The sequence below is a fragment of the Hyperoodon ampullatus genome (assembly GCF_949752795.1).
Source record: "Hyperoodon ampullatus genome assembly, chromosome: 2".
Taxonomy (NCBI): Eukaryota; Metazoa; Chordata; class Mammalia; order Artiodactyla; family Ziphiidae; genus Hyperoodon; species Hyperoodon ampullatus.
This window is the reverse complement of record NC_136915.1, coordinates 114,506,339-114,521,899: the sequence shown is the minus strand read 5'-3', so window position 1 is coordinate 114,521,899 and position 15,561 is coordinate 114,506,339. Positions and strand designations below refer to the sequence as shown.

Below are 15,561 nucleotides of genomic sequence, written 5' to 3'. Positions count from 1 at the left end.
TTATAAATGTATTTTGAAATGTTATCTTCCAAGTTTTTATTTTCAGTAGATGTGAGAAGTAAGATAAGGCATGTCTTTGCATTAATTTTGAATTTTGAGAAGAGATATCATTATCAAAACAAATAATACTCAACTTTTTGGAAATCAGGAAAAATGATTTTCTTATGCAAAAAGGCTATTACACGGTTTCTTTAGTGAGAAATGGCTCATAGATATCTGGGTTTTTAAAAAATTATTTATTGAAGTATAGTTGATTTACAATGTTGTGAATATCTGTTAATAGCTATGCAGAATTTTTAATATATACTGATCCAGTTTATAAGTGTTTCTATGTTACAGGAAGAATATGTTGTTAACTCTGTGTGTCTCATAATAAAACTCTAAACAGTCAAAACTATCAACTTTTAGGAATTCCCTGGTGGTCCAGTGGTTAGGACTCTATGCCTTCACTGCTGCAGGCCCAGGTTCAATCCCTGGTTGGGAAACTAAGTTCCCACAAGCCATGTGGTGCAGCCAAAAACAAACAAAATTATCAACTTTGTAAAATTTAACTTAATATTTAGTGGGACTTCATTTTTCAGAGTACCTTTAGGTATCTTCATAAAAGCTGCTTAGGTTGAATAAAATGACATAAAGCAAATTTAGGTAATGCGTTTGTAATGTTTAGAAAGTGTCTTTTAAGAATTGAAAAGAAGATATGGGGCTTCCCTGGTGGCGCAGTGGTTGAGAGTCTGCCTGCCGATGCAGGGGACACGGGTTCGTGCCCCGGTCCGGGAATATCCCACATACCGCGGAGCGGCTAGGCCTGTGAGCCATGGCCGTTGAGCCTGCGCATCCGGAGCCTGTGCTCCGCAACGAGAGAGGCCACAACAGTGAGAGGCCTGCATACTGCAAAAAAAAAAAAAAAAAAAAAAAAAGAATTGAAAAGAAGATAGAAAACAAGAAAAAGGAAGCATTGCCTATTCATATATAAGATATCACTAAGTCAGAAGTTCTTTATCAGAGATCTCAACCCTACGGGTTTGTAAATTAACTCCAGAAAGTCCATAAAGCCTCTGATGTTGTAAGTAAAATTATGTGTATGTATGCTTGTGTGTATTTTTCAGGAGAAAATGCATATATTTTTTCAGATTCTCCAAGTAAACTCTGTAAGCCTCAATATCCCTTCCTATAAAATGGGATTAGTAGGGTTATTATAAACAGTAAATGAGATTATAGTGTTTATTAAAATGATTTGCACATAGTAAGCACAGAAATGTTAATTGATATTATTCCCCCCAAATACTAAAAACTTGTGCATTAGAGGAAATGATAAACCCCTCAAAGAGAAGAGGTTTTTTTTCTGATTTTAATTATTTGTGAACTTTTGAAAAATAAAAGCTATCTTGGTGGAGCTGAGCATTCTTTAGTTTTTAACAATGTAATAAAGAGGGAAAAAATCCTAAACTCTAATTAGGTTCATTCAACAAATTTTTTGACAAAAATTTAATCAACAGCAGTTATTGAATATCTGCTGTCAGCCAGACATTGTACTTTGTGGGCCTTTGTGATATAATAGGGAACAAGGCACACAGGTTCATTGTTCTCATGGATCTTAATACTGAAGGAGATGGGTAATAAAAAAAATTGCACATTAAATGTCATAAAAATTGTGACAAATGGTATATAAATATATATATTTTTTAAAAGTCCAGGGTTCTATGGGAGTATGAAATGGGGGCCTAACTCAGGAAGGCTTCCCTAAGAAAGTGACCCTAGACAGTTACTTGAATGAAGGATGAGCAGTAGTTAGCTAGGTGAACAGAATTCCACTTACTCATTTATTCATTCATTCACTCATTCATTTATTTATTGAATTCCAAAACATCTAGCATTTTTCTAGTCACTGGTATATAGTAGAGAGTAAAGACATGATATCTGGCCTCATTAACTTTCAGCTTGGTGAAGGAAGACAAACTATAGAGTGGTAAGCACATAAATAATGGCATAATTGATAAAAATGCTATCAAATTAATTAATATAGGTGTTAGGGTGCATAACTAACTATATTTAGATAGAGTTATTAGTTATGGCCCAAGGATAAAAAGTTGCAGTTTAAGGATGTGAAACCACCAAGCTTCTCAAGCTGAGGATTGGGTGAAGAGCACTTGAGGATCCTTAACTGGAAAGGAGCTTAGATGTTAGAAAAGTGGGAGAGCGCTCAGAAGGTTCATTGTGGTAGGAGAGGGAATACAAGAGAGAGAACGGTGAGAGAATTGTGGTGAAAGAAAGAAGCCAGACCACATGTTAAAGATTTTGGATTTTATACTAAGCAAAAAGACAGAAGTATTGATTTTAAATTTACATTTTTAAAAGATTGTTCTAGCTCATGTGTGAACATTGAATTGTAGAGGACAAAAATAGCTACAGAGGAACCAATTAGTAGACAATTGCAGTAGTCTAGATAAAACATGATACTTAAGGGTGTTGGCACACTCCTACATGAATATTTGAGAGGTTCATGGTGCAGTGTCCTGATACAGAGAAGACTGGAGGAGGAGAGATTTGGGGAGAGTACAAGTTTGCTTTTTAATATATATAAACCTTGAGATGCCTTTAGAAACTTCAGGTGGTGATGTTGAGCAGACATTTGGGTATCTAGTTCTGGAGCTCAAGAGAGATGTTTGGGCTAGAGATAAGGGCATTTCATTATGAGGTTTTGAAAAACTTTGGTGATGTTATTCACTAAAAATAAAAGGATGTCTGGAAAAGATAGAGTTGGGAACAGGCTCTCAAAACCTATGAAACTTTGTAACCAGAGCACCAAGAAAAACAGTATTTCTAGAAAATACCAGCAGCAGGTAAAAATACATGTTAAATTGTTTAATAAGTAAAGAAATACTACAATAAACATAAGACTCTTTAGGAGAAGATGAAGGTAGCCTGATAGAAACAGATATAAAGAAGGGTTGAAGCTGCTCAGTTGTAGACACAAAGCATATCATAAATATAAAGTGATGCCAGATATAGCTGGTTCTGGTTTATTGTCCTTATTTGTCTCTCATGAAGGTTGGGGGAACCACACAATAAGCACTTGTAGGAAAATCTGTGACCATTTGTAGCCAAGAGGGTGAATGGGCATTCTGAACAGAACTACATTGTTCAATGGTTTACTGCATTTAGTTTGTGTTAGAGTATTCTTTGTTTAGCTGCTAACTTGGTGCTTCAAAACACTAATGTACTCTGAAAAATCATGTATGAACTCCATGTCATTCTCGTATTCTATTTATCAATTGTATGTGAGCTGTTTCACTCTACAGAAACATTCTAACAAAATAGGCTATACATCTATGAATCCTCTGTTTATCTATCTACCTATCGTCGTGAGAGAGATGATATTTCCCTACAGAGAATATAGAGTGAGAAAAGAAAAGAGCCTTGGACAGCTTTGAGGAATTTCAGTATTTAAAGTAGTGATTAAAAACCATCAGCCTTTGGTTTATATATGACCCTTTGTGATGATTTCTACAGTTTGTTTTTTTAATTGCTAAAATTTTAAAATCTGGAGATTTCACATAAACATGCAGAATTCTGCTTTTCTTTGAAAAGAAATCAGAACATCTGACAACAGTTAATCCGTATTTCCTGGATGACATCAAGGTTGGGTCTCAATAGTGGCCGCCCCTCCCCCCTCCCCAAGTCTTTAGTTGGGACATACATTCTTCAGTTTTCCTCAGTCCTCACAGTGTCCTGTTGTGTGTTATATCTGGCCCAGTTCAACTATTTAAGAGATTTATCTGGCTCCAAGGAATATTGAGTCTGAGGCCCCTAATTTAAGAGTTGTGAGAAGGAGCTTATAAGAAGTGGGGGAATTGAGGTGAAGGTAAAGTGAAATGACAGCTTAGGTTGTTGAATGTATCATCTACATGGACATTAACGTCACCCAAGAGGCCATTTATAGGAGTCAGGGTGGAAAGGATGAATCTGAATCTGGTTTCAGGGACCTTGGAGAATGAGATATCAGGGAAAGCTAACATATGCAGAAATGCCTGCTTTATGAATAAGAACCTTTTTTTTTCCCTTCCTTAAAAATATAACATACAAAAACATTAAGACCTCTCTGAAGTCACTGTTCTGACACCGATCCTTTGTCACCAATGAGTTTCCTACAATTTAGATCAATTCTGATGCTAACCACCTGGAGTTAGAGAAGACCCTACAAGTTAAGAGCAAAGTTTTTTGAAGACTGCCCCCACTTAATATGCCAGCTGCAAGTTTCAGTGTCCCCAATCCACCCACACTTCTGCCCAGCCTGCTACAAGTTTAGGGCCTACCACAACCCCTCAGTTTTGATAATTTGGTAGAATGGCTCATAGAACTTACTGAAACCACTATAATTACAATTACAGTTTTATTATAAAGGATACAGATCAGGAATTGAAGAGATGCATAGGGCAATAGCTGGGGCGGGAAAGGGGACACAGAGCTTCCATACCCTCTCTGTGGAATCTGGGTGTGTCATGCTCCCAGCACATCATTGTGTTCACAAACCAAGAAGCTTCACCAGGCCTCTGTGTCCAGAATTTTGATTGGGGCTTTACTATATAGGTGTGATTGATTAAATCATTGGCCATGTGATTGAATTCAATCTCAGGTCCATCTCCACCCTCTGTAGATTGGGCTCACCCAAAGTTTCAACTCTCTAATCATGTGGTTGGTCTCTAGTGACCAGCCTGCATACTGAGGGAATCTTAGGGTTCACCTTAAGTCACCTCTTTGGCATTACAAAGACACTACTATCAGGAAATTTCAAGGTTTTTGAAGTTCTGTGCCAGGAATCAAAGATCAGGTATATTCTTCATTATATCACAAGTCTAATTTAACTTGTTTTGTTAATTGATCTGTACCTTGGAATCTGTCTTCACAGTTACTCTTTTGATAAGTAGGTAGAAATGTGTCTTGATTTTCTAATAGGAATTTTTTTCAGATAGACATGAAAATTGGCTTACCTATCCACATAAAACCAGTTGAGAAAAAGATTTTTAGTTAAGGAAAATAATAAGAAAATAGTGCTAAATCATCTTCTAATTTGGTCACTTTCAAGATCAGAATTTGTTTTGTTTAGGCAAAGCTTTATGAACTTGATTTTTTAATCTTAACTATTATGATGGTAGCTGTCCCTTTAGTTATTTTGTATCTTTTGTTTGCCAGGTACAAGGAATACAAACAAAAGGAGTAAGATATAATTTCTGCCTTCAAGGAATTTATAGTTCAGTGGAGTACATAAACATGTATCCAAATAGTTATTGATAGATAGCTCCTAAAATTGAGATACAATGTGTTTTGGGGAGCAGAGAAGAGAAGGACTCACTTAAAAGGAGCCAGGAAGATGTTTTGAGTTTAGTGTGCAAAGGATAAAGGGTGAAGATATTTCTTATAGAGAAATAAGCTTTTTAGGGTTTTGGAGACATGATACTATACTTAGGTAACTATAAATAGCCTGATATGGGACTAGGAGATGAGGTTGGAAAGATAGTTGGGGGACAGATCATAAAGCCTCTTGTTTATATAGGATACCAAGGAGTTTGGAGTTTACCCTATAGGCAGTGGGAAGTTAAGGGTTTTAAAGCAGAATGATTTGCTAAGATTATATGGATAGCACTATGATAGATGGATTAGAGAAAGATCAGATGGACCAGTTTGGATATTGTCTCAGCAAAATATTTTGGGGGCCTGAACTAAGGTAGTGATAGAGAAAACAATATTCCAAAGAAATAGATTTTTAAAAGAGGTAAAGAAAGAGGGAAGATTTTAGCATGTCTCCAAGATACCTCTCTTGGGCAGTTGGTTGAATGGTGATGTGATTAAGTGAAAGGTGGCGACTGGAGATGGAAAATGGAGTTTCATGCTGTTTAGTAGGATATGTGGATATATGGATCTGTAGCTCAAAAGAGAAATCAAACCTGAAGGTAAAAGTTTTAGATAAGTGGTTGTTTAAGCGAAGGAATTGAGAGAAGGAATGATAATATGTAGGGTAAACACACTGGGTTTCCTAAGAGAGTTTGTAGTCAAGAGTGTCAGGTGCTACAGAGGTCATTTAGATAAGGACTGAAAGTAGACAGTTTGCTTTAGCAGATTACCTTTTGTGATCTAAGAGTGATTTCCACAGTGGCAATTGTTAGATTTCTGGAGGTTAAGGAATGAATGGGAAATAATTAGGAAATGCAGGTGGTTAAAATTCTTAGAGCTTTAAATTTTGTAGCATTTCTGACTGGTTTATTATGTACTCTTTCCTTATAATTTTGTATTCTGTCAAGGAAATAACTGCATCTTCTCGATCGGTAATTGTTTCATTGTCACATAGTTTTCCTTCTTAAAGTATAAAAAGCATAACTAAACTTCATGTTATCTTAAATTGACCTTCTCAGTCTTCAGTTGATAATTTTTCCATACATAACTTGGAGATAGATTCATTATACATAAATTGCTTTTCTGTTAAAATGTCCAAAAAACTATTTAGTATACCATGTACTCCAAAACTGTCAGTTACCTTCGGGACATTATTATCATGAAACAGCTGGCCAGTGGCCAAAGCTGGAACAGTTTAAGCAACAAAATAAATAATGACAGTATTGGATTATAACCTAAAGAATAAGGTAAATATCCATGAGTCCATGCTGATATAAATGATTGATTAAATAAATAAATAGAAGAAAGGGACAAATCATCCTTACAGAAGAATTCCAAATAATGTATGTAGACTATCCTCTTCAAGGAAGTGGAACTTAATTCCCCTTTTCCTGAATATGGGCTGGACTTAGTGACCTAATTCCAAAGAACAGAGTATGGAACGGGAAAAGTACTAACTTTACAGTGAAGAGGCCTAGCAGACAGCACCTTAAACCAAATGAAAGTATAATTTCACCAGTGATGAATCACGATGGTAATATGTACCCTCTGATATAATGTGATTAGTAGGGAACTTCATTCCTGTGGTGTTCTTTCCAAAAACCCATAACCCCAGTGTAATCATAAGAAAACATCAAGAAAAGGGGAGTGGACAGAACATTGTATAAAATACCTAGCCAATGTGGACAGAACATTGTATAAAAAACCTGGCCAGTACTCCTCAAGAGTATCAAAGACATGGAAAAACAAGGAAAGCTTGAGAAACCATCACAGATCAGAGAAAATTAAGGAGACTTGACAACTAAATACAATGTGATATCCAGATTGTAACCTAGAACAGGAAAAGGACATGAGTAGAAAAATTATACTGATGTTAATTTCATAGTTTTGACAATGTACTATAGTTAAATAAGACATTAACATTAAGGAAAGTTGGGTAAGGGGTATATGAGGATTTTTGCTCTGTACTGTCTTTGCAACTTTTCTGTAAATTTAAAATTATTCCAAAACAGTCAGGTTAGTTTTTTTTAAAAAACAGAGTACTAATTGTCAAGTGAAACCAATCTCAAACTGATAACTGATTAAGGAAAAAATAAAAAATATTCTTTACTGTTTGCATTGAGTAGATTTATCATAAGTGTTAGTTGGAATAAAACAGGCATGTTTGATAAATTATGTTGATGTAAATTTGAGGTAGATAGATCAGGGGCACAGGCAGAAATGATAGATATGTTGTCCGGAACAAGGCATTTAACCTTTTCTCTCCTTGTTTCATAGGTGGGGAAATCAAACTGACTTAATCACTTCAGCAGTTTTGGATTAAATCTCATAAAGCTTTAAAAAGAAAACTGGTCTAGTCATTTTATAAGTAATTGTGCATTTTATCATTTTATAAGTGATAGATTATTTTTTAACTTATATACTCTTCTATACTGTTATATACTAACAGTCTAAAATCAGCTTGATGCAAATAAAATTATACTCTTAAATGAGGCCAGGTTTTCTGGTTTCACCCAATTCTGATAACTAATTCTATTTATTTAAGTATCTTTGTTAAATAGACATGTAATAGGACTGGTGAGGAAGAGTTTCTGACCTGGAGTGTCAGATTCTCCATCCCTGCTTTTCAGCATTTTCAATTCATGGCTAGCTGCATGTGCCAGAACCTGCAACCTGATTTCAAAAATGGGGAGAGCAGTCACATGGAGTATTTTGCATTTATAGCTTACAAATTATAGAATGAAAAAAAGTTATATCTATCTATCTATATAAACAGTTATCTTGTCCCCCAAGAATAAATTAGGGCTAAATCTTCTTTTTGTTTGGAAAAAGTTTATTCACTATAGTAGAAGCATAATGGTTGAAGCACAGTATACTGAGTCTTATTTTCTTTTTAACTGAAGAATGTAAGCATTGATCAGAATTCTGATTTCTGACAATTTCTCTAGGGTGGTGTATAAGATACACCCGTAAGTGAAGTGTGACCGTGTGGACATGAAATCAGAAAATTTATTGTGGTGGTTAGTACAGTTCTGGGAATTTCCAGAGGAATTCCATTTCAGCGAATTATCTGATTTGGGCAGTATGAGAAATACCCTGATTGGAAGGAGAAAAACACAGGCTTTTTAGCTTCAAAATCACCAGCACAGTCTCTGAATCATTCTTGTACTGCATTTAATTGGTGAGTCAGATGAAATGTATTGCTTTCAGTAAATATATTTCCCACAATTGGAAACAGCTGTTTTTATCGAGGAACCAGTTTTTATCTCAGCATTCAGCTCATTCAGAAGACGCTTCCAGAGCTCTTATGATCTGTGAACTATAGCAGAGGATTCAACTTAGATCTGGAAACAAAAAAACTTGATCAGAGATTTCCACATAGTTGATGTTTTACGTTCACATTATTTTACTATGGTATCCATTTTAATTATAACCAGTTTTGATTCAGTCACTGTTTAACAAACATTGCCAGTAGTCTTGACTTATAAATAATAAAAGAAGAGGAATTTCTTAAAATTTTGTAACCTGCTTTAGTTTTGGTGGGAAGGAGCAATTTAAATGTTAGAAACTAGTTGTAAATGTGTTATTTTAAAATAAATTTATATCATCTATGAACTGATTAACAGTGTCTTTCCAAGTCTAGCATACTTAATCTGTTTTTCCATAGCTTACCCAAAGATATTTATAGCATTAGAAACATCAGACAATTTGCTCATTCAAACCATTCCCTAGTTCCTTGGGTCTTCAGTGTTGAACTCCCAACAGGGTGTAACCAAAACTCATAACTATATTGTTATTAAAGTTTTAATAGTGGATTTAGACTAAAGAAATGCATGTTTTATCCAACCAGTTGTTGGTTTCATTCACTATGTTCTTTTGCTAATTTACATTTGGGAATTCCTCATTTTTTAGCCTAGGATACTCAGGGCTTCAGTGAAGTAGTTAGGTTGAATCTTTTCCAGTGTTTTCTTTGTGATGCCTTTCACCTCTCCCTCACACTATCATCAGTGGAAATTTTCTCTATTTATGCTGATATCTTTGCCCATATGACTGTCCTCACACCCAGGCATCTGTAAATGTACTATTTCTTTTTTATCTTAGATTTGTGTCAGTTCCTCCTCTATAGACATCAATCAACATCTCTTGTGACAAATCAACTTCAGAAGAGCTTTTTGGTTTCCACCCATTTTTGTGTATAATATAAAGATTTCCAGATTCTTATCCCTTTTAAACCTAGTTATGTTTTTTGTTTTCTCAACTTTCTGACATTCTTATCCATGGTTTCATCTTACAGTTTTGCTCTAAAATTACCATCTTTCCTCCTTTTTGTCTCATTTGACACAAATGTTTCCCTAAAACCTGTCTTTCTCTTTAAAAGCTCATCCAATAAATGGCCAAATAAAAACGCAGAGATCCTACAATCAAAACTACTTCCAAGGCTCCCTCACATTTCCAAGTTTTTTTTTTAAATTCTTAATTCCCTCTTTATTATCGCAATTAATGGTATTCTCTTTTTTCAGTTTCCCTCCTTAGTAGTAGTCTGCCTTCTATTTTACATGAAGGCCTCAACTGAAGAAAAAGAATTTACTTGTGGTAATCACCTTACATTTATGTTAAAGTCCAGTTTTATTTAGGTACTTCTTTTGTGAATTATCTTTAAGTTCTGTTTCCTTCATTTATATGTATAGAGTTTCTAAACATGTTTCTGAAGCTGTCATCTGTGTGATGAGACATTCAGTAGGATTTCTACCAAATATTGAATGGAGGGATTCCCATTAATATTCTCTGTTTATTCTGAAGTACTTAATTATTCAGCTTTAATACTGTACTGAAATGAGAAATGGGAACTCATTTCAATGGGAACCTCTCTGATACTTAGAATTGTATGTCTTCTCTGTGTATATTCTTTGAGGAAGTATCAGATTTTCTTGAATTGGAATACATAGCAAACTTCCTGTCTTATGAGGAGTGGAGAGTCTTCACATATCCCTCCAGGCAGATCTAAAATGACCACTGATGCTGCGGCCATACCACCCTGAACGTGCCCGATCTCGTCTCATCATAAAATGACCACTGATTACACATGAACAAACATTCATCACATGATGGAGACAGTAACAAAGCAGTAACTCCCTTAAGGAATCAACCATGATTTAGAAGAACCAAAGAGCCAAACAGTGGAAGCAGAAAACTACTTTTTCCCCTGGTACAGAGCTGAACAGAGAACTAAACACTTTCTGGTTCTGACTCATCATTTGGGCACATCTTATTTTATTGATATAATCTAGAGCATAATCCCAACCCTGGAGAAGCTATGATGAAGAGTCAGTGAATTAGAAGATTCACTTTAGAGGAGTTTTTTCCAACCTTTGCAGTTACCTACCAGCCTTGGAGGTACCTATCTTAATAGTACTTCTTAATTAGAGGTACTTATTTTACTAGTACTTCTTTATGTTTAAGATAAATGCTTGATATTCTAGATTAGTTCCAGTCCCTGTCCTTTTTTAATTTTTATTTTAATATTGAATGGTTGCCTATGCATGTCAGTGACATGATTAAGTATTTATGGTCTAAAAATTCTATGATAAACCTAAGGAGCCAATTTATGTATAATAGTATAACATTTATGAAAACCTTTTGAATTTTTTATATTACCTCATTTCGGAACTCACAACAACCATGTTAGTTAAGAGTCCTTTATTAAACCAACATTCGAATATGTTTACTTGTATACATTCGAATATGTTTCATAGCAGAGCTAGGAATCAAACTCAGGATACCTTACTCCATAGTTCATGTACCTAACATTACTACACTCAACTCTGCATTGCATTCTGTTTTAGGTTTTGAAGCATAAATATATTGGTCTCTTTTGAAATGGACATGCTAGTTCTCTGGGCAATATCTTGTTCTTCCCCATCCACCCAGTTGCATAATGGCACTTATAAAACAGTATGTTTCTGGTAGTATTAGAGAGTGTTTGCCAATTTCATATGATTTCTGCTATTAGGCCAGTTTTAACATGCTTTTGAACATCTTTAACAGATTATTACCTCTTGCATATGAGTTTATATCATCATTTTCCAGTCTTAAACTTGGTTGCTTTACATCAGTAGTTAATGTTTTTTTTTTTCAGGTATCCTTATCCTCTTACTGTTCCTATAAGCAATGTTTTTAAGTGAAATAAAGGTCTAGATCTGCTGATTATCAAGCCCTAGAGGTCTGTATCTTAGGGATACAACTTTATTCCCCCTTAAATATGGAAAATTGTTAAGAACAACTCCACTCTGTATGAACAGGGAATTCAAACAGACTTTTTGAAATGAAAAAGGAGAACCCTCCTGAATGAAGTTTTATTCCAGTTTCCTATTACATCCTAAGAATAGGCTGCTGGCCTCCATTACTTTCAGGAAATGAAAAATGGCTCAGAAGCTAAGTGAGCTAAGCCATCTCTCTCTCAATTGTTTCAGTTTCTCAGGAATTGCTGTACAAAGCTGCCAATAACGATCTCCGGGGATCTGACCCCCATTCCACCTCCCACTGCCTCCTCTGCAGCTCCAGATGCCACCAAAAGAAGGAGCTTTGAAGAAAGTGCCTGTACCCTCTTTTACCCTGAGGTGGGTGAGGCCAGGCAGGGTGATTTTCAGGATATCCTGATGATCAAAGGTATAGTTGAAGCCTTCATCAAGACTTTCTTGAAGATGACCAAGAAATTTGGGAAACGTTGCCAAATAGCCTAGAAACTGAAGACGGAGCTCAAGAATGGATGGCACAAATGCCACCTGAAGTGTAATACATGATAACATACAAGACCCTAAATAAGCTCCTTGAGGGCAGAAACTATTATACTGTTTTTATGTCTCTCCCTCCCCCCACCTCCACATTGTCTAGCATAGTGCCAAACATATAAACTGTAGTCAATAAATGTTAGTTTATGGCTGAGAGAGAAGACTTTATAAAAAGTGCTCTCCAACCCCTTCTTTCCCTAGTTCTTAATCTAAGATTGTCCATTCGTCAGGAGAGTAATGATAAAGGGAGTTCAGTGATGTCTCAAGCTTCTTGGCCACTGTTGTCTTCTGTCTTGGCTGTGTGTCTGAGTAGGAAATATTTATCTGTTCAGTATATGAATTTTTCAGTATTAATACGTAAAGTTATGTCTTCACTGATGCCTGGGCTTTTACTTCTTAGCTATTTTATTGTGGTATTTAGCTCTTTAATGGAAATCTTATCTGAACCACACTCTAGGGGGATTTATTTTACTGTTGGTTTTAAAAATCCCTTTTGTATCTGTTTTTAAGATTCAACAATAAACAGTCTTGCTTCTTAATTATATCTTACTGTAGTCATCACTGTGTTTCCAAAGTAGGAGGTACTATCACATCAATTTCCCCAAAATCTAATTTGTTACTCTTGAATGGCAACACATAGTCTTATATCTCACCTGATCAACGCTAAAAGAGCCTGCTAAAAGAGTATTTACAGTGATGTGATTTAAGATACTGTGTGATTAAAACAAAGCTCATGGTTTACTATCAAGGGAAATATTAGAAACTTAGCTCCATTGAGTTCTTCTGTCCCCAAGTTGTCCTTCAGTCAGTCCGTCCATTAAGGAGTTAACGCTCATTTAGAGGCAGAACTTTAAAAAATCTCTTCTTCAAGTATTTGATTTATGGTACCTTTTGGGCCTCCAGTTTATACGTAAGGCTTTTTATTTGTAATGTTTTTCAACTTAAGAGCGAACGAACATTTCAGAGTGCTACTAGTTTTTTGACAAACAGGTTGACATTCATTATGTATTCTCAACAGCTGGCTTTTTAGGTTATAAGGAGTCTAATATCAGAGCCAAGTATATTTTATTCAGGAAATAGTCTTTCCTGAACGACATACTTTTCCCTTGAATAAGAGTTGTGTTAAATTATGCTGCATTTGTTTGGGGTTTGGGTAAGAGTATGAGACTTTTTTTTTTTTTTAAGGAAATGGAGTTTCTTTGTCTTCATGAACTTCTATGTATACAACCAAGGAACTTTAAGTAAGCATTAAAGGAGGCTTATTCTATTCCATGTATAAATTAATAACAAATTCTTTCAGAGTGTTCTCTGGATTATATGGAATGTATGGATTTAAGGTTCACCTCTTTTAATTTTCATCTCTGATTCTATTAAATAAAATGCACAGGTTGGACCTGCTTTTCTCACATCAGTTGTTCCTGATTAATTGCATTGTAGGTTTTGTCAGTTTATATGATGAATTTGAGTCAATAATCAAGAACAGATTTGATTAGATTATTGCTAGTGATTTTTATCAATAAATATCTTAATAACATGTTTCATAGTGTAATACATAAAAACTAAATCATATATTTTTTTCATTCTTCCACTAAAACTAGTTTTTCCTCTATTAATATAACAGGAGAAATTATGTATGAGACCTGTGGAATTCTGTCCGCAACATCTAGTGTCATTTGTCCTTCGCTTAATGTCCTCTTATTGTCAGCTTGAAAGTCATATTATTACAGAGAATGGCAGTGGCAACAACTAAAATATTACAGTTCTAACACAGAATGGTTTAACTTTATTTTTAGACTTGGATTTTCCTATGATTTCGGTCTTTTCCTGTCTCTCCAGGTTCCCAGCCAACTTCAGATAAGTCTTCCCAGCGACCATCAGAGAGCACAAACTGTAGCCCTACGCGAAAGAGGTCTTCATCTGAGAGTACTTCTTCGACAGGCAAGTGCTATTTGTTTTAACAGACTTTGAAGATAACTTCCCAACTGTTACTTGTGAACAGACTTAAAATAGATTTTTTTCTTTGGCCGAGCCGGATGGCTTGCGAGATCTCAGTTCCCCGACTAGGGATTAAACCTGGGCCACGGCAGTGAAAATGCCAAATCCTAACCTCTAGACCACCAGGGAGCTCCCTTATAATAGCTTTACATTGTAGATTATAATTTATTAGCTTGCAGTATAATATTTAGAAAAAACAAACAAAAGTGGTCCTGGGATGTGAGAAGAATAATGTATATTGAAACAATAAAATAGTGTTCACCTTTTAACCCTTTCATGTCCAGTTAAGCATACTCTATGAGGTACAGTGATTTTGTTTTTTCTTCCAGTTTTATTGAGATATAATTGACATACAGCACTGTATAAGGTGTACAACATAATGATTTGACTGACTTATATCATGAAATGATTACCACAATAAGTTTACTGAACAACCATCATCTTATATAGATATAAAATAAAAGAAAAAGAAAAACATTTTTTCCTTGTGATGAGAACTCCTAGGATTTACTCTCTTAACAACTGTAGTATATAATATACAGCAGTGTTAATTTTACTTATCATGTTGTACTTAAATCCCTAGTACTCAATTTATCTTATAACTGAAAGTTTGTAGAGGTATAGTGATTTTAATATAGTTCAGAAGGGATAATTCAAAATGAATAGGTACAAGGGTAGGCGCACACAAAAATACAGATTTTGAAAGTCAAATTGAGGTAATGGGGTGTGTAGTGTAATAGGAGAGTGTAGATTAGAGCTATTTAATAAAGACTTAGATATATATAAAATTATTTAGTAAAGTAATAGCTTCCAGTAGCATTTACAAATCTTTGAGATATGTAAAACAATCTGAGGTTGTAAGAAGAACCTCTATTAATATTTATATCTAATCAACTTTTAAAATTTGTAATGTTTACATATTTTAAATATATATAACTTCTTCATACAGTATAACGTATCTGTATACTTTATACTTAGATTTAGGTTGTACTCTCAGTTTTCTTTTTACTGATAGTATGTGTGTTTACCAAAAAAAAAAAATAATAATAACGATATATATCTTCTGCCTTTACCAGGGATTGGAGAGTAGGAAATCATTTTTAATTTATCAGTATTATCAGGAGAAATGGGGAGTGGTAGTTTCATTCCCAGTAGTGGGAGTAATATATGTAAAGGGGAGAATACTGAGTTCAAGAAATTAAATAAAAGAGCCAGTGTGGTTGGAGTAAAGGCAGTGACTGAATATGAGGCTGGAAGGGCAGGTAGGGACCAGTCACATAGAGCCTTATTGATAACACTTAGAAGCCTTTGAAAGTTTTAGCAAGGAAGTCACATATCATTTCTTAGCTTTCTGTCCATGTAGTTTTAATTAGGAGATCACTTATGACTT

General features: G+C 34.9%; 1 protein-coding gene across 2 annotated transcripts in view; it reads left to right on the top strand.

The window, feature by feature from the left end:
- ASH1L (ASH1 like histone lysine methyltransferase) overlaps positions 1-15,561 on the top strand; it is a gene marked incomplete at both ends in the record, with an annotated part of 186,232 nt that overhangs the window by 38,354 nt on the left and 132,317 nt on the right. For both annotated transcript variants that reach the window (XM_079698474.1, XM_079698473.1), the window contains one exon: positions 14,013-14,114. In XM_079698474.1, the coding sequence (XP_079554600.1) occupies positions 14,013-14,114 (102 nt within the window). The remainder of the gene's footprint in view (positions 1-14,012; positions 14,115-15,561) is intronic.